We start from the raw sequence: 19,264 nt of genomic DNA on the forward strand, positions 1-19,264 counted from the left end.
AAGAAAAAAAGAAAAAAAAAGCCAGAGAGGAGAGTTTCACTGTAAAGCACACCACAGAAACTCCTCTCAGAATGCAGATTAAGAATCGCCTGCCACTAAAGAGATTGATAACGAAGATTTACACCTCTCCTTTCAAAGTCTAAAACAGACATACGCAGTGAAAAGCATTTTAAATATCAGCTACCTAATCAGGCAAGTTAGATGCCCATTAAAATTAAATATGACATAAACAAGTAGTATTGGAGAAAGGAGGTCAGGTGTTTGAAAACGCATCCTAAAAACTTTTATGTGAACCCAGAACGGATGAACTGATGCTTCATGCGAATCAAACATACGTGGCTTTTAAAATTGTTTTGGTTTGTTATTTTAAATCAGGAATGCCTGCGAGATCACTCCACGTACTAGCAAATCACAGCTGCAATCAAAAATGGAAAGATAAGGAAATACAGCGATGAGGGCTCAAAATGGCTGGTCTGCAGGGGAAGCCTCTCAAGCAAAACATCTATTTCCTTATTTACTTTTTTATTAATAAAACGGAGAAGTCTGATTTGAAACACTGAGAGTCCCACCTCCGAGTCCGTCTACACGGGCACCACAGCGGCAGCGTAGTCCATTGAGCACCGCGAATTCCCGCGAGCGGAAGGGCGGCGCATAAACAGTGGAGTAAACTGCCGGGCAGGACGACGGGATCTGTTTTATCTGGCGGCTGCTTCTAAACAGTCCAAGGTTAACCTCCGCGTGCCCGACAGGCACGGCGGCCGTAAGCGGGTCGGGTATTCAACGCTGCTGCGGTGGTAAACAAGGCAGAGAGAGCCCCCGGTTCCGGACAGGCTCCGCAGGCCAACCCCAGCCACTGCCCCTACCCCAGGCGGGCGACAGCATCTCCGCCTTTGCCAGCCCCGATTTGGGGAGTCTTGCCAGAAGCCCCCTGATGTTGCTTGCAACAGTGATCAGAATATGTAATCAGAGGTTTCCCGACACACAATTTAACCGCTTACCCGCTGCACGGCAGCAATGGAAACACCCCTCCACACCACGTCCTGACAACCTTCTACCTGAAACCAGAGCCAAAGAAACCTGAAAACACTCTGGACTCAGCTCCGAGCAGCCCCTCGGCTCGCGACGCTCATCGAATGCTCTATTGAGTGAAAAAACAGGTAAGGAGCAGGGAGGTTTCGACCTTGATTACAACTTTGTGACCTCAAATTCATCACAGTGTCTCCGAGTCTTACGCTAGAAATCCTGCTTGTTACTAATTTGTCCAAAAAGATATTCAACACAGCCAATTTGCCCAATAGGCTGATATTTGTCCCAAATTAGAAGGAGAAAGTGTCCAAAAATAGAAAGAACACCTACAGTAGTTAGGAGGCTCTAGAAAATCAAGACAGACTGGAGAAAGGCTCGGATTATCCTGGACATGTATCAGCAATATTTCGTGCTTCTGCAAATGAGTGGAAACGAATTGCTTGCTTGTAAATTAACAAAGCTGATGTGCTGCTATGAATAAATTGAAGTTGGAATAACATACTCCCAGGGTGACTGCCAACCTAATTTCCCCATTTAGTAGAAAGGAGAAAGTCTCCTGCACTAGAAAAAGTCTTCAGGTAACTTCTCCTACATAGGGACACAGCGTTAATGCTTGGGAAGCACTTCAAATATGTCAAATATTTATGCAGTAAGTATTACTACTCCTGGTAAGACATTTAAATGAGGAGCTGAACAGAAGTAAACAACAAAGCCCCGACGCAAGTTAGATTCAAAATTTCCATGAAGCAGAACTCTGGAGTCACTTCACAACACCAAAATTCAAGCTGTCCTCTGACAGCACTGAAAGATCAAAGCCCACATCCCTCCTCTTCTCGTGTTTGCTATCCATCTCCCTCCTGCACTAATCCAGCACACGCTCACATATGACATGACAAACTAGACCAGGGAACTGACCCAGCTGAGCAAGAACTCTCCCAGTGAAGCCCAGCCAGGTATATTTTGAAACTACAGCCCGAAACCACGCTATCAAGGTGCCTAGGATATTGTCATCGTGCCAGCCCAGAGACACCATCAGCTAGGACAACAGAGCAATAAGTGCCTCAGCATCTCTCTTGCACTTGAAGCCATACATAGGTCAGTCACCCAAAAGAGTCCCTCCATGCCATGGCCCAATTCGACAGAGAACCTCTGCCCACAACCGGACAGCGTTGACAACCAGGGAGCAGGCATGGCCATGCTCTCCAACCCTCTCCGCTGACTTAGCGCTCTTCTGGTCCTACTGCACACTGCTCCAGCTTCCTCAACCAGCAGAACATCGTTTTAAACATTTACAATAAGTTTAGTTTTCTGGAAGGTTAACTTCCAGAACTCACTGCGGAGTCTAATGAGAAACAGAAGAGAAACAGCAGGGAGTTGTGCCTAGAAGAGGGTCAGGGAGAAGGTCTAGGTTAGATTAATCCAAATTATAAAGTCTTAACTGCACTGTTAAACCCTATCCTCAGTTGCACTTGCAAAGTCTAAGCGCTTCCTTGGATCCAGTCCTATATGGTTAGATTCTAATGCAGTAAAAGTCCTGTTGACTTGAAGGCCACATTTGTAGATCTAGGTGATATTTTCAGTAAAATGTCAAAGGGCTATTTATACTGCTTTTAGAAAATTATTTTGCATGCCTCTGTCATCCAAGGACATCAGAATATTTTGCACAAATAAAACAGGTATTCTAACGACTAAAGCTATTTTTGTCTAATTAGTCTGATGATCACGGTGCAGTACGCCTTCTTTTTCATGCTGCTTACACACGCAAGTCTATAGTTCTGTGTTCTTGATACCTTTTTTCAAGATTTTAGAAGTGAGGCACAGATTCACTAACAACACAACGCTGCCCTGTCATCCAGCGCAATCCGTGGAGGCATGCAGCACAGAAGAGGGAAAAACCTGTAAATGGCACCTGTTTGCTAGCTCTTTTACTAGATCAGGAATGATTTCATACATTTCCCCATATGTAATTAATGGGAGAAGCCAGTGCATTACCGAGTCTGCTGCTGCTCCTACCACACAGTTCCACTGTCTCAAAGCAGATATATTATTGCACATACGTAGAAATTAAGAGTCTGAAATCTAGCCACTGTGTATACAGCACACTTGTATCATCCAAAAAAATCACATTTGGCACAGTTTTGAGTCCTGCTAGTGTTCACAGGCCCTTTCCACTGACTACAGAAGAACTCTGTGTGACCAATCCCCTACCCAAGTAGTACATTATCAAAAGGATCCATTTTAAAAGAAAAATCTAGTAGATAAGTTCTACTGTCTAATAGATTGACATCGTCCTTCACAGCTAGCAGCAGACATACCAGAACAGTCCTACAACACGCCCAATTTCCCATAACTCTTCAAGCAATTTGCTTGTTTTAGGAGAAACCAAGAAGCAATAAAGCATATCTGACCCACTCAGCAGCGTGTTCAGCTTCTGGCTATCCGAATGTGGTGGTGACAGCCTAGTAGTCAGTCAGAATCAGTATCATCTAGACTGGCTCTGCACTGAGCTAGCCACAGCATCTGCTACCTTTTGTCCAGATATCAGGTAAAAACAAGATGGGTTTGAAACAGGGGAAATGCTTGGAAGACAGAGGTAGGGCTGAGTAGGTGGAATCATTGCTAGAACATGAGAATAAACTTCTCAGGGACTAAGGTTAGACTGGCACGCCTTTAAATCCCTTTTGGCCCTTCATGAAGACAGAAAACATCCTGCTTTAGATGTAGAAGGAAACCAGGAGTATTTCCATGGATGATGAGGAATGCACCATACTGCTCCTTAATAGCCTATTCACTGATGGTGCAGTATCACTGCAAACCTGAGTAGCGCCAGCACAAACAGGCCTTTCCCTTCTTCTCACATTTGCGTCAGTCTGCAAGGCCACGCAGTTAACAAGACTGCGGAACTGATCTGGGTTTAAAAAAAAAAAAAACATCGAAAAGAAAGGTTAAAATTAACCTGGACCGAGTTTGCCAAACAGTCGCACCACCTGTGCCAACAACTAAGGTGGCAGCAGAAAAAAAACCCAAGCAGTGAGAAGGAAGCTGGCACTGCTGCCAAAAGAAATGCTCGTCTGACTAGGATATCACTTAAGAGTTGTAGACCTTTGCACCAAAGCCTTACCGTGAACTGTATCTCCAGATCAAATTGTGAGGTCTCCTGTAGCGCTGGCTAAAGCACAGCAACAATCCACAGTGCAGAAATACCCCCAAAACAACTTACGGGCCTAATGCAGGCAGACTTGGACAGAAAGGAAACACTGCTAGCCAAAACAGAATGAAACACAAACGCTGTAGGAGAGACTAAGAAATAGAAGTTGCCAGTGGTTTGGGAACATAAAAATAGGAAACGGATCAAAAGGGAGAGGCAAACAAGAAAAAGCAAGAAACAAATACTAACACAGCGAGGCAGCTTAATAAACTGCTTTAGTGATGTCTCGACTGAACATGCTAAGTCCTTCTCTTTCTAAAAAGCTCAAATTACGGAACTGCTTGGAATACACAACTCTTCCAACCATGCACCTAGGCTTTCTCTCCACAGAAAATAAGTTTCAGCAGCTGGATAAGGAAACTGAAAAATTTGCTCTGGACATTTACTCTGTTCCAGGAACGGGACACAGCTATGGCATACTCCTTGACTTCAGAAACTTTTTCAGGTCCATCAAGTTAGATATATCCTCATCCTTAGTTAAGGATGCTCCTCCTTTTTACCTTAGCTTTTTGAGTTCTCATTCTGCCAGCTTTAAAGAGGCCAACATTTTGGGTGGTACTGCATAGAAGAGTGAGGAAAAGGCATCTTCATCATGAGCAGGCTAAATGAGCCATGGCCAAAGTATCTTTATTTACTGAAGACTTCTGATCGTACCACTCCGTAACTCCAGAAATAAGGACAGCATGGACCACCAAAAGTTTTACTGTTATCTATCCAGTGTACATCTCACTCAGCTGGTCTTACAAAATTGGAAAAAAACAGACCTGTATAAGAATCAAGATGTAATGTATACCTGACAGTAACGTGGTCTGAGATTTCTGGTTGTTACTACTACACACATCTTTGCTTCTCACAACTACTATTTAAGAATCAGCAATCAGTTTTGAAGGCTGTAAGCTTAGAAGAAGGTATAGCGGATGCAAACTAGGCACCTCTGCAGCGGGGATGTGGACCACGGAGCAGAACAACACTTCAGTGTCAGCCACCTAGATGGGGCTCACACAGTTTTCAAATGTTTGTTTTCTCATAATAATAATAAAAATCTGTTAAATGTCAATTGCGCCTTTGTTTATCTATGAAATATGGTCGTCATAATTCTGCTTCGATCACATCTTCTGGAAAAAGAAAGGTTATTTACTTGTCATTGCTGATCGGGATGCACTGACACTGTCTCCATTCGCGGGTGCTCGAGACCAAAGAAATTCCCTCAGGGCACCCACCTCCTCGCATGCCACAGCCAAGGCTGGAGACAGGGCAGARCAAGCTCAACCTCCTCCCAAACCCCTGCAGAGCCTCCTCTGTAGACAACACCTCCAAATGAAGATGTACTAAGATAAATGGCGAAGACAAAGATCCTTTCTTTCTCTGGCACACGCATGGCTACATAGGCATTCACAGGAGAATAGTGTTTGTACATTTATATATATATATATATATATATATATATATATATATATTTTAAATGAAGTATGTCCCTAGCGTGACACCAAGGAAAGGAAGGGGATAAAGAGAGCGTGCCAGCTCTTGAAAACCAAAAATGTATTTCCAAGAACTGAAAAGCTGCTCCTGAATCCTTTGCAGAATACAGACTCTCACCCCTCAGGAGACAGCTTTCTCCGAGGGACTAAATCCACCCAGAAAAAAAGAGGTCCACAGCCAGGAAGATCCCACTGAAGCAAAGCCCAGCCTGGCCACAGACATTTCAAGACAAACAGCAAGGATATGGCACTTTTAGTCTAGCCGCTTAGGGATAATCCTACAGAAGGCTAGATTCTGTTTAACAGAGCTAGCAACAGGCATTAGTCTATTCATTAAAAGGGCTTCCCCTCATGATCAAGGATTCATGTATGATGTCTATCACTGAAGAGTGGAAAAAGCACTGTTTCCACTCTGCTTTTTGGAAATTACAAGGGAACTTTAAATATATACATATTTTGGGGAAAGAAGAGTAAAAAACATAAGTCCTTTTCCGAGGTCTTGGACCGTTAAACACAACCTTTCCATTGACAAAGGCGAACTTGACTTGGCTAAAAATACAAGATGTTAGGTTAAGGAAATATGAGAAACCAGGAAAGAAAATATCATCCTTACTTTCCCTTGGTATAAGTACTTTCCACAAAGTCCTCTGCTTTAACAGCAGAAATACCTTTAATAGGCCAGTCTGGAGATTTCAGCCCAAGTCAGACTTCCTTTGAAAACTGGAAAGGTTCCTCGGCTATGATCCCAGAAGCCATACTAACCAGTGAGAAGACTTGAAAATAACTTTTTATTTCTTTTTTAATTGCAGAGCTGTTTCAAAGGCGTCTACCACTGAATATGCTTAAAGAGCTCCTTGGAAACAAGCTAAAACCCCAAACCAGCACCAATCACCTTTCTGGATCTTAATTCAGAAGAAATGAAAGCTCTGCTGCAGACCACCTCCTCCACAAAACGGAGAGACAATCTAAGGCATAAAAACCTTAAAGGTTATTTTCATTTTAAATTATTCAGCTCGGTGTAACAGCAGTCATTTCAAAGGAATGTGGACTTGTTCTCCAGCGACAGTTTACTGTTTCTAAAATAAGTGTCAAGACATGGTGATACATCAGGGCTAGATCATTACCATGAAGTACCTGCACATTTCAGCAGTCATTGTACCATTTTCACAAAATAAAACTAAAAAAAAAAAAAATCCTTTAACTTCAAGAATAAAGTATAACCATGACCCTTGCCCAAAGTACATTCTTCTTTTTTAGGAAAACAGATCAGTACAAAAAAAGAAAAATGCTACTTTTAGAAACAAATATCCAAATAAATCAGTTATAAATGGGCATATATAAATGGGCAAACTAAAAATTAAGGCAAGCCTCAAATAACTGCTGTTTGTCTGTTCTTTTGATCCAGTTTTTACAAAAATTCCAAGAAGTCTGTGCTTTAAACAACAGTGTATAACTCTGCAAATTGAACTCAGCACTGAATTTCTTACAGGGAGAGCAAGTTTCAGATCCTGAAAGCCCATAACCACAGGTATTTTTGAGTTGGAGAAACCAGAGATGTAATCTCTGCTTTTGTTTTCGAAGTTTCTAGATATTTCTTTGGAAAGACTGATAACCTCAATTTAAAGGACTATATAAAAATTCTCGGACATACTTTCACAGCAGATGCTTGCAAATAAGCTTAAAGACACCCAGAGACCTACTTTTCCTTCCCTTGTACCCAGCGATACATTTCTATATCAAATGAATCAATCACATAGGTTATATGAAACCAACATATTGAAGTCAGGGATCAAAGATATTTTAAGTGGCACTCAAAAATCCCTACTCCATGGAAAATACATGTATGTGTATCGGTAACAAAAATTCCGATTGTTGTACAGAGGTGCAATTTCTCCACTCACCAAGACATCCCTAAACATAGATGTGAGCTTATTAAACTGACAAGAAGCAGATTTTCTGATAGTCCCCAATGAAAATCCTTGAATTTCACAAGATTTACTCCACTTAGGAATGCTGTTAATTCTCTTCATACACAGTGATGCTAGAAAATAAACAGTAGGAAAGAAAGAGAAAACATTCAAGACCCCTTAGGCTTTCTCATTAGTTTTCTCTTGCAGTGGTCAGGAAGAGACAACGGATCTCCTGAACTCTGATTACTCCCTCCTTTCAGCAGATCAGAATTATGTCCTTAAAGTGCAGTGTGAGGTACTGTACAGACAATACCAGTATTGAAAGGAATAAGCAGATGGGAATCTACTTCTGCAGGGAGAACCTTACAGAGAAAAACCGACCCCCCACCACCACGTCCCATCACTCAAAGTTCTGCTCTTGGGGGATAATTAAAAACGAGTGAACCAGAAAGTTTTAAAAACACTTGACATGTTGACATGAGCCCCTTTCTGCTTCATTTCAGTTTACCTACCATAAGACCTCAAAAAATGAAAAGAGTAAGTGTAGTAAATGGTCAGTAAGGGCCTTGGCATTAGATTTCTGCCCTACACCTTCCACACAGAGCTGCTCAGCTTCCCTCTTCAGAACAGATACTGTACTTTCATGCACACATATGTTTCCACATATCTCTAAGACTACAGATACCTTAAAGTTCTTCTTAAAACAAACTCAACCCTGGTTTTTGGGCAGATTAACAGAAGGACCACACTGCACAAATAGAAAGACCAAGTGGGAACAGGGTCTGCAGTAGCAACTTCAGTGCCATTTCCCCACACCAGCATGGGGCACAAGACTCATTTATTTATTTGTTTGTTTTAAAACAGTAAGTTTGGGGTTACACACAAGAAAAAAGTAGTTTAATGGACCACCTCTCTGAGCTTACACACATGTGCGCGCCACAAAGCGCCACACAGGCTTTTGGGGAGTATAAAGTGGTAAAAGTCATCTGACATAAATCAGTAGTGGAGTCTAGATTGATAACGTTTCCTGAATGTAAAGTCTCAATTCTGCAAAAACGAGAAGAGTTCTGATATTACTTTAAGGTAATACATAATACATGCATCTGATTTTTCTTAAAGAAAGTATCACTTAAAGCTTTTTCTGAAATTATTCACGGGATATGACAAAGATTCTTTTAAAATAAACTGCAAAACATCTACGCTGCTTTGTTTCCAAACTTTTACCTCATACTTTTGGAGCATGTAGTTAACATGTAGCCTAAAGATGGCCTGAGAATGCTGAAAACAGACTTACTCGGACATCAGTAGCATCTCCATGCCGGATAATGCTGGCCCACGTTGTTGGTTCACTGCTATTTTCAAAGTAGTGAAAGACCTTTAAGACTCGTTCCATGGTCCCCGGGGAACGCTCCATCCCAGTACTGAGGTGCGTCTTTGCACTTGAACTTGGCGTGTGATTCAAGTTCGGATCGAGGTAAGCTGCTGCCATGGTTTTGCTAGATGCTAGGTATCTGTCATATTCTAGGAAAGGGAAACAAAAAACAAATTAACTTTAGTTACACCTAAATCTTACACTGATTCATACAAAGTATTTATTGGCAATCCTAAAAGACTCATTTTTAAGTGACAGTTGATTGCTCTTTTGGAGCCCCCTACTAAAATAGCTACACATCTACATACATACAAAAATTTAACAGGATTACCACCAGAGAAATCGCTAGTGTCTTTTTAAGCAAGTCATCCCTATTCAAACGATGTGACATTGCTTCTCAGGCAAGACTTCTTCCTTTATTTTCTTCTTGTCTTAACCCAGCTCTTCCCCAAAGCCTCTGAGACCCAACGGTTCAGAGCCGTTCAGTTTAACGAGCCATCCACCCATGTCTAAGGTTCATTTTGACTGAACTAGTTAGTGCTTTCCAGTTTTAACAGGAGTTTGCATCCCAGGAGATCTCTTGGTCCGCCTTGCAGTGCCCCAAAGACCAGCATGTGGAAACCCTGACAGAGCAATCGCCAAATTGAAGCTCTGCACAAAAACGCAGCACGCCAACATTAGGCTCTCCTGCTTAAGGCTGGGACACTCTCAAATCACTCATTTTGGGTTGTTTTGAAAGCCAGTGCAACTCAATCTATTCGGAGCCATGCAGAAATTCATTCTTCCATCAGAAGCTAACAAGGAACCACTAGGGACATCACTGTCCCTACTCCCATGAACTAAGTGGCTAGTTTTATTATTTACTAGCCTGGTTTCCAAGTGATTTCCAAGTCTGGTGGCAAAAGGCAGACTCCTAGAGTGATCCGCGCATCTCAAAGAAAAAAAAATTGTTGCCTCTTGGTTATGGCTGCAAATTAATCAACTGTGAGCTGATTGTGTGAGAAATTAATGTACTACGAGAGAGAAAACAAGACATTGTGCCTTCCTGACGCAGCCGCAAGAATCATTCCAGGCCGCTAGCTCAGACAAGCAAAGAACCACCAGGCTCCGTTCCTAGCTGATGGGTTTCAGCCAAGAGCACCAGGGTTTCTAGCTCCCTGAGTTAGCTCCCCATGGAGGTCAGGCAGGCCCAGAGCCAGAGAAGGAGAAGTGGGTGGCCAGGGGCAGGAGACAGACCTTTCCCCTTCCAGCAGCAGCTAGCCATTATGCAAGGTTACCAGCAACGTCAAACCCCACGGAGGGCCTAGACAGCAGGAATTCAGCACTGTTAATATCCTGGCTGGAAATGTAGATAACATCATTTACTGGAGGATGAAACAGGACTTTTAAGCATAATGCAATGTTAAGTGCCTACATAATCCATACCCACAGTAAAATAAACAGGAAAAAAAGAGCCTGTATGTGTGGTATGTCTGCACCTCTTGAATAAACAACTGAATACTATCCGTCCAGCAGAACTGTAAGAATTCAAGACTGGCAGCACTGGGTGTTGTTAACCTCATGAAGTTCAGCAAAGGCAAGTGCGGGGTCCTTCATCTAGGGAGGAATAACCCCATGTAGCAGTACAGGTTGGGGGCTGACCTGCTGGAAAGCAGCTCTGCCGAGAAGGACCTGGGAGTGCTGGTGGACACCAAGTTAAGCATGAGGCAGCAATGTGCCCTTGTGGCCAAGAAGGCCAATGGTATCCTGGGGTGCATCAGGAAGAGTGTTGCCAGCAGGTCAAGGGAGGTGATTCTCCCCCTCTACTCAGACCTGGTGAGGCCACATCTGGAGTACTGAGATGATGAAGGGACTGGAGCATCTCTCTTACGAAGAAAGACAGAGAGCTGGGACTCTTCAGCCTGGAGAAGAGAAGGCTGAGAGGAGATCTTATCAATGTGTACAAGTATCTGAAGGGAGGGTGTCGAGAGGATGGGACCAGACTCTTTTCAGTGGTGCCCAGTGACAGGATGCGAGGCAACGGGCACAAACTGAAACACAGACAATTCCATCTGAACATGAGGAAAAACTTCTTCACTGTGAGGGTGACAGAGCACTGGAACAGGTTGCCCAGAGAGGTGGTAGAGTCTCCTTCTCTGGGGATATTCAAAAGCCGTCTGGACGCAATCCTGGGCAACGTGCTCTAGGTGACCCTGCTTGAGCAGGGGGGTTGGACTAGATGATCTCCAGAGGTCCCTTCCAACCTCAACCATTCTGTGATTCTCCCAAACACCCTCCCAGCACCTAGCCCTTGGGGGACCTGCCTGCTACCTTGTTCAAAACCCTCAGCTGCCTCTGTGACCGAAAATTCAATAAACTATTACAGCTTTTGCACCTAGTTTTATTGTTCTCCGTTCTCACAACTGATTGGCTTAATACTTTTAAGCTAATCTTACACTCACCTTAAAACCTCTTCTATCTACACTACACCATCAGATACAGACCAGAAAACACAGGGAAGCCTCTAACAAAGTTAGTCTTGAGTTGTCTTCTCTAAAAAAGCATGCAAACTGTTTTCATATAATCCTTGGCTAGAAAGTTGAAGCACGTATGTAAACCTTCCCCACGGCAGAGTAATACCGACACAAGACGACCTTACATGCGCATTCCTTTTCCTGCGAGGCTCCTCTCCGTGACATTAAAATAGCCATTGTGAAACTAAATGGTTGGAGGACAGGGAGCTTCGTTAGGCCATTCCCTTAGATCAGGTCCTATCTGCACCCAATACGGCAACTAGCAGCAGTTAAATGGGAATTTTCATCTCAAACTTAGGCTGCTTTTAAGCCTTCTCCACAAAGTTCTGCCTCCTTCAAAACAAACAACCCTATCTCAAAGTCTATAGTAAAAAGGGAAACATGCAACTGGTGGAAAATTTTGCTACAGACCAAAGCAACACAAAGAATTTTGTAGTAAAGGAGGAATAAAAGAAAGCCTGTGTTTTAATACTAATTCATAGTATGCCATCAACATAATTTGTGTGTTCATCAAGTATTACTTGGCAGAAAAAGCAGGGAGAAAAGTGACATGGAAGTGTAGAAATGAGCTTTTAGAAAAATGCCTGACCACAGATTTATTATGGACAATCTACACCCCTTGGGAACAGCAAATGGAAAAGTGATGAAAGACATCAGTTGCCATATACAGGGTCCTCTTAACCAGCATAATTCCAGTGGACAGGCAAAATACTAATACAGAGCTAATTTTTGCATAGAAGAGCTCCATATATTCACCGCATTGAGGGAAAAATCCAGGATCAAGCATCAGATGGACAAGACCGGGTAGAGAGTACTGTCAGTTTTCAACTTTGAAAACAACTGAGCACCAAAGATCTCACAGCATAGAGCTGTTTAAAATATTCTCCAGCTCAAAATTACAAAAGCAAGTTTTTCTTCAAAATTCAATCAACTTTGGATTCCTTACAACCTCTTTTAAAAATCCCAATGTTTACTTTATGAGGTACCAAAATAGCAATAAATTTGATAGCTCTAAAATTACAGGAACACAGGCCATATCTCTGGTTATGAACCTATTAACATCTCCATTAAACCAGCCCCTGTTCTCGAGTTTATAACGTGACTGTAAAACTGCCCTAGGCCAAAAATTTGTGAGGCATAGTTGGTATTGAGGCAAGCATAGCTAAACAACTATTTTACGAGATCGGGTTGGTTATTTTAAGTTATAAAAAAAGGTAAGACTACACAACCAGAATGCTTACTTGAGCTCTTCTAAATTCAAACCAGACTGGTTTGTAATACTGCCATTAGAGATCTCAGTTTAATAGACCAGATTTAGACCTCTTGGTATTAGAACAGACAAGCAGTATGCTATTACAGAGCAGAAACATGCTACAGTGCATGTGGAGACTTAATTCTGCATGAAGACTTAGCTCTGCAGTATTTTATTGGATATTGTGGTGCTTAAAGAACAGGGGAACATTAAGACTGATGGTCTAAAATCAAGTCTAGTCCAACCTGTTTGTACGCAAAGCTGTGTGCCAACCATCCCTTTGAGCTGTCAGGAGTAAAGCCTACCGCTCCCAAATTCTCAAGCTTTATGAAATACGTTTGTATTTCTCAATACTATGAAGAGTTGTTAGAGGGCTGGGAGAGAGGAATGGAGGGGGGGAACCAAACTGCAGAGCTCCCGGCCCACTGATACTTAGTGGCTCTGCTAAGATGTTGCAGTTGCTGCCAGACTAATGATGCATATCATTATTCAGACAATTTATGAGGTTAAAAGGTATTTTAGGGTTTGTTCGTTTTTAATAGCAACGCTGTACTTAGCTTCTCAAATCAAATACAATACAAGAAAGCACTTCTCACTGTTCTTCCTGCTCCTTTTTCTCCCCCCCCTTTTTTTTTTTAAGATACAATTTGTTTTTTGATTCATTGCCATTTTCTTTATTCAGGCACCAGATACACTGGGAAAGTTGTATAAAAACTGGTTATCTGAGGTATTTCTTCTTACAAGCACTGCATATTCCCCATAGCCTGTAGATACGTCAGGAACAAAGTCCATATTATGACTCCTCACTTAGTACAAACAATCAAAGCTCAGTCTCATATTTCACTACCAGCTCTCAGTACTTTGAAACTAAATAACTTCCAGTAATGAGACACTCAAAAAAAAAAACCCATAAAAGACATTTAAATCAATTAATTTTAAAAGTGATTAATAAACTTATAATGAAGTCATCCTAATCTCATAAGGCACTCCAGTGCCAATAACAATGTCTTCAGTATTAGCAAATTAACAATAAATTGAAAACAGAAAAAAAAAAGCCCCTCATACTAGCGATGGCAGATGGCCAACAACAAGGTGTGAACATGTTCATGCAACACTGAACCAAGCTGCTGTTACTCACACGGTAACTTCATGTTGCCTTTTCTAGACATCACGAAGTTTTATAATGTTGCTGAATCTCCATATTCTGATTCCTATCTCAGGCCTGAAAGCATGTATATCTGTGAGATAAAGTCCCTGCTAGGCCACATTTCCACAGAATAACCTGCTCCATCTTGCTTCAAAATTTTGAAGCTAATTCCTCCCGTAAGAATCTAATCACTACCTCCTGCACAAACACAATCAAAATGCAGGCTTCATTTCTTTCTCCGGTCCGAGTGTAAAAATTCTACGTCACTTAAACTCTGAAGCATTTTCATATTTCTAAAATACCTGAAGTTACTAAAAGCAACAAACCCCTCTGGGTTACTTGCAGCCTCAGCAAGCAATGCTGCTTGACCAAATAAGACATCCCAAGTTAGCTTCCTTCCCTACGTTTGAATGCAATAAAACATGGACTCAGCACACCAGGAGATATCACAAATTCATTAATTTCTCAGACTTGAAGATGAACTGTCTTCTCAGCAAGTACCGGAAAGAAACCACATTAGATGATTTCATTTGTTTTCAGTGATCACTCCCTCCAAGCTCAAGCATGGTCCATGCCAACATGCACGAAGCAAAGCAAAGGTGGCAGGAGGCCTGCCTGGATGATCAGCTCCCGGCTAAACACAAAAATATGAGGGAAAAATACCAGAGGTGGAAGGCCCGGCCAGGTCACCCAGGAGGGACACAGAGAGACACTGGCCAAGCATGCAGGGACGGGGCTGGGGAAGCCAAACCCCCTGGAGCTGAATCTGGTGAGGGACATTAAGGGCAATGAGAAAGACTTCTTCTAGTACAGCTGCACAAGGAAGACTAGGGAAAACGTGCGCCTGCTGCCAAATGGGGCAAGGGACCTGGAAAAGGCTGAGGTACTCAACACCTTCTTCACCTCAGCCTTTATGGGTAAGATTTGTCTTCAGAAACCCCAGGACCATGAGACCAGTGGGAAAGTCTGCAGCAAGGAAGACTTACCCTCAGTAGAGGAAGATCAGGTCAGGGAACGTTCAAACAGACTGGATATACACAAGTCTGTGGGACCTGCTGGGATGCACCCGTGAGGGCCAGCAGATGTCCTTGCGAAGCCACTCTCCATTATCTTTGATAGAAAATGGCGATTGGGGGATGGTTCCTGAGGACTGGAAGAAAGCAAGTGTCACCCTATCTTCAAGAAGGAGGACCCAGACAAAGGACCCAGAAGGAGGACCATTCTCAAACATATGAAGGACAAGAAGGCAATTGGGAATAGTCAGCATGGATTTACGAAAGGGACATCTTGCCTGATGTACTTGATAGTCTTCTATGACAAAATGATTAGCTTGGTAGATGAAGGGAGAGCAGCAGATGTTGTTTATCTTCAGTTTAGCAAAACTTTTGACACTGTCTCCCATGTCACTCTCTCCCATGACACCTCTCTGACAAAGTGATGAAGTACGGGCTAGGTGAAAGGACAGTGGGCTGAGCTGCCAGGCTCAAAGGGTTGTGATCAGCAGCACAAAGTCCAGCTGGAGGCCGGTCACTGCCGACATACTCCAGGGGTTGATGCTCTTCAATCTCTTCAGTAATGAACGACTAGAAGAACTAGACAATCATTACAGGTCCCATCCAACCTCAGCTATTCTGCAAGCTGGTGCTTCAGATTGTAAATTAAGAATTTCATCCACACTTTAAACTCCTTAGTTATCCATGATATGTCATGTCAGTCAGTAAACACCTCATGAGTTTACAGCTCAATCCATTTTCACAGTTATTACTAAATATTCCTGCAGCTTGCCATGCAAATATTGACTTGTCTTTCTCAACCTCACAGAAAGTACGGATGGTAGGTACAATTTTAAACCATTTTCCTCACTATAAATCTTGTATTTTGTACAGTCTGCATACAGTTTTGCACATTGCTGACTTCTGGTATGCCATCGCCAGAAATGCTTTTTTTTTTTTTTTTTTTTTTAAATCACAAGATTTAGTCCCAAGGTTGGACACAAACTGGATGACTCCCTAAAATCCTTCTTAGTGGCACTTACAAAAATACTTTTCTTCTAAGCAAACAATGCATATTTAAACACACATTGATGATTGCATGGCACAGCTGCACACATGGAAAGCCTGGTTATGGCAACAGTCCCATTCCCACAGGCTCAGACAGAACGGAAAGGTGGAATGACCCAAGTGGTAAAAGCGGTACCTGCAGAACGTGTCCATGACCCAGGAAAGAGAAGCAGCAACCATGCTAAAGGTGCAACAGAGGTTGCTTTCGCACTTATCTGATGCTAACATCTTGTTACGGATTTAAGGATGAAACATTTCTTTGAAGAAACCCATGAGGTTTGTAATTTCAAATTAGGGATAAACACAGGGAAAGAGAGGAGAAAGGGTAGTTTTTCTTTTATATTCACTTTTGCCTTCAGAAACAGTTTGTAATTTCAGCTATTTCCATGAGACACATTGGAAACTGGCTGCTTACTCTCTTCTGAGTTTATTTTTGTTATCGTTCTTTCAGATAACGCTGATTATCTAAAGCAAAGGAAAAGACAAAGGAATAATCACTGTGCTCCACCTTAGGCATCTTCCAACTATATTCACTCTTCTTACTAACACCTTCTACAAACATTTCCAAGAATGCACATATTTTCTCTTCCCCTCTACCTGCCTAATCCCTCCCTCCTTCCCCCAAAGCTTTTGTACACACATTAACTGGAGTCAAAAGCATTGATCAAGACCTCCAGGCCAAAGTATAAAACAGCCTGGCGAGACACATTAACACCATTTAATAATGATCTCTCAATATCTATTTTAACCCAAATGGACACATCGGATATTTTACTATATCAATATAAAATGGAACAATGGTCTGTTACCGACCGTTTCGCTGACCACTTTGTTTGCAGAATATTGCCTAAAGATGGGCACTAACTCAATGCCTCAATGCAGTTCAAAGCACAGATTTATAATCTTTCTTTCTTCACACACAGTTAAGTATTTTAGAAAGACACTAGAAAGCCAAGGGGAAAAGATAATACAAAGCAAAGTCAAAATAAGCTTAGCAATGCAAGCTACAAACGTGGAAAAAATTTCAGCTGTATAAATGTTCTAGGAGATTAAACGTTTGGGGGAGCATGAAAGAGGAATCCAGGGGAAACATCTACGAGATCCACATGACGCAAAGCAACATGACAATCTCAGGCCTGTTAAACTCAAGGCAAGCACACTCAGCAAAAATCAATTTATCAATTTATATATCCACTAAATTAATTTTAACAGGGGCACATTCCATAGAGAGGTGCTACTGAGGCAGGTTATCTTAAGCACTCGCACGCCACTTTTGCTAAGTGCTATTGAAGGATGAGTATTTTGTACTGTACAGTAGTATCTCAAATTAATGAAGATGTCTTGCCATTTCTTAATTTTGCAATATTCAAGACAGACCCCACCCTTCTCTCTCATGGAACCAGCTCACAGGATTAAGTCCCGACATACCCCAAAAACTCAGTGTAACCCAATTTTAACCATAATGTCGTGCATACTCTGTGCTACTCAGCAGCTCACTTTGGAGTTGGCACCAATTTCTATTTTAAATACAAAAAAATTTAATAATGAGGAAACATCAATTGTGTTGGGAATACAAGAAAACTAGTGTCTATATATGCTTTAATTAGTACGAGATATCCAGCTAGATACTTGCTTCGTTTTTCAACAGCAGTCTGAACCTTCACTTGGTACCACTGAAGTCCAAGTAAACACTAATACCACACACTGCATACATCTTCATGGCGGCCCTAAATACCATAAGATCTTCTTCTAAACAGCTTTAAAAGCAGCAAATAGAAGCACTGAGTGATTACGATCTTTCCAGAGTACTAAAAGTAAAGAGTGTATTAGGATTAGCGATAATGCAGGTGTGCTTCTCGAAGATTAAGAACTAGAAATGCCTGAATTAGAAGAAGTTAAGGAAAGAAGTACGGTACTCTGGCTATGCATTATCACAGCTTAACATATTTGTGTTTTGGTATCATTTGACTTTAATCCTGCCTTTCCTAGTTTTACGTTATTCTTTGATATCATCATCCCAGTCCTGTATTTTAAATCATCCAGCTGCACAGGCTCTCAATTTTTGCTTCGCTTTAACACAGTTTTAGCTGCCTTTGTGTTCTCCACACCTATTTCTCATGCAAACCAAAACCATCAGATAAAAGGCGCGTTTGAGCAGGGAGAGGAGCGGCATGACAGCAGTCACGTTGCTGCGCTGCATGACAACGGCTTATTACAAAAATCAATGACCTGTAAAAAGTTGTACTTAAGCCTATTCTGGCTCAAGTGTTTTCCAAAGCCAGTAATTACAGCCTGTTTTATAGACAGAAATGAAATACAAAGAGATTCTTATTCAAGTAACTGAATGGTAGTTTAACGTAGGGCAAGCGCAATCCTTCTTTTTCTGATTCTAGCTTTTTTGAGACGATGCTTCTGTGTATCTGCATATAAAAATCAGTCATTTGCACAGGGAAGTCTGTGTGTACCACATGTCTCCTTGTGATCGTGAGGAGCAGAGGACCTTTCCCTGAATCCCCTTACAAATCACAGCTCTTGGCTGCTGAAGATCTTCATGCTGCATTTGGGAACCCGAACGCCAGCCACACCAGTCTTGAGCTAAGCATTTTTTCCCAAGTTTTTATCTGTTGCATTAAACAACAGTGTCACACCACGAAACAGAATTAGCCAAATTAGTCCAAAACCAGCAGCTGTCCCTTCTCACATTTGGCACTTGATCTAACACTTAAGTCAAAGGCATAATGCCTGATAAGAAATCAGCAGGTTATTTCATTTTGCTGGCTTGCAGGCTTCAGATGCTGACGCGACCATAAAGCAGGTACAAGTCCAAGCCTGCAGGGTAATGATTAAGTCAGCCCTCGGGGGAAGAAGTTTGCTGGCCGAGCAAGGAGCGGATGGATACACACGGTATGGCCCGTTTCAAGATTTTTGTAAAGGCCTGGGAACAGCCTTAAAGATGCAATCTAAACCACTTGATCTGCTCAAGACAGTGCATCAAGACCCTCTTTAGCCTTCTGCAGTCAATGCCAATGCTCCCATATCGTGTTGTGGCGGGGCAGGATTTGTGTGTGCTCCACCAGTGCTGCCACCACACGTGGCTCCTTCTCACGTGCCACAGAGGCAGCGTAGGGCTGACACTATCTAGGACCTCTGCCCTTGGCCTCCGAGACACTTCTCAGTGTTGGATGTCAGTCAGCAGCACGATCCCGCTGCGGCTGGAAACGCTTTCTTGCACAGCTTCCCAGCCCCACGCTTTCCCCACAAAACCAGGGAGGTTTTAAATTTTGGCCTGTGAATTGCA

General features: G+C 42.3%; 1 protein-coding gene across 24 annotated transcripts in view; it reads right to left on the minus strand.

Moving 5' to 3' along the window:
* The window catches only part of PTK2 (protein tyrosine kinase 2), a 198,973-nt gene that overhangs the window by 98,791 nt on the left and 80,918 nt on the right, over positions 1-19,264 (minus strand). For 23 of the 24 annotated variants that reach the window (XR_003252297.1, XR_003252298.1, XM_026058523.1 and 20 more), the window contains one exon: positions 8,917-9,143. Coding sequence is in view for 22 of the 24 variants with exons in the window: in XM_026058523.1 (XP_025914308.1) it covers positions 8,917-9,111 (195 nt within the window). In the remaining 2 variants the exon portion in view is untranslated. Of the gene's footprint in view, positions 1-8,916; positions 9,144-19,264 lie in introns of those variants that run through there. The other variant, XM_026058543.1, reaches the window with a different exon arrangement.

The sequence above is a fragment of the Apteryx rowi genome, unplaced genomic scaffold, assembly GCF_003343035.1.
Source record: "Apteryx rowi isolate R43461 unplaced genomic scaffold, aptRow1 scaffold_148, whole genome shotgun sequence".
In the NCBI taxonomy this organism is placed as follows: Eukaryota; Metazoa; Chordata; class Aves; order Apterygiformes; family Apterygidae; genus Apteryx; species Apteryx rowi.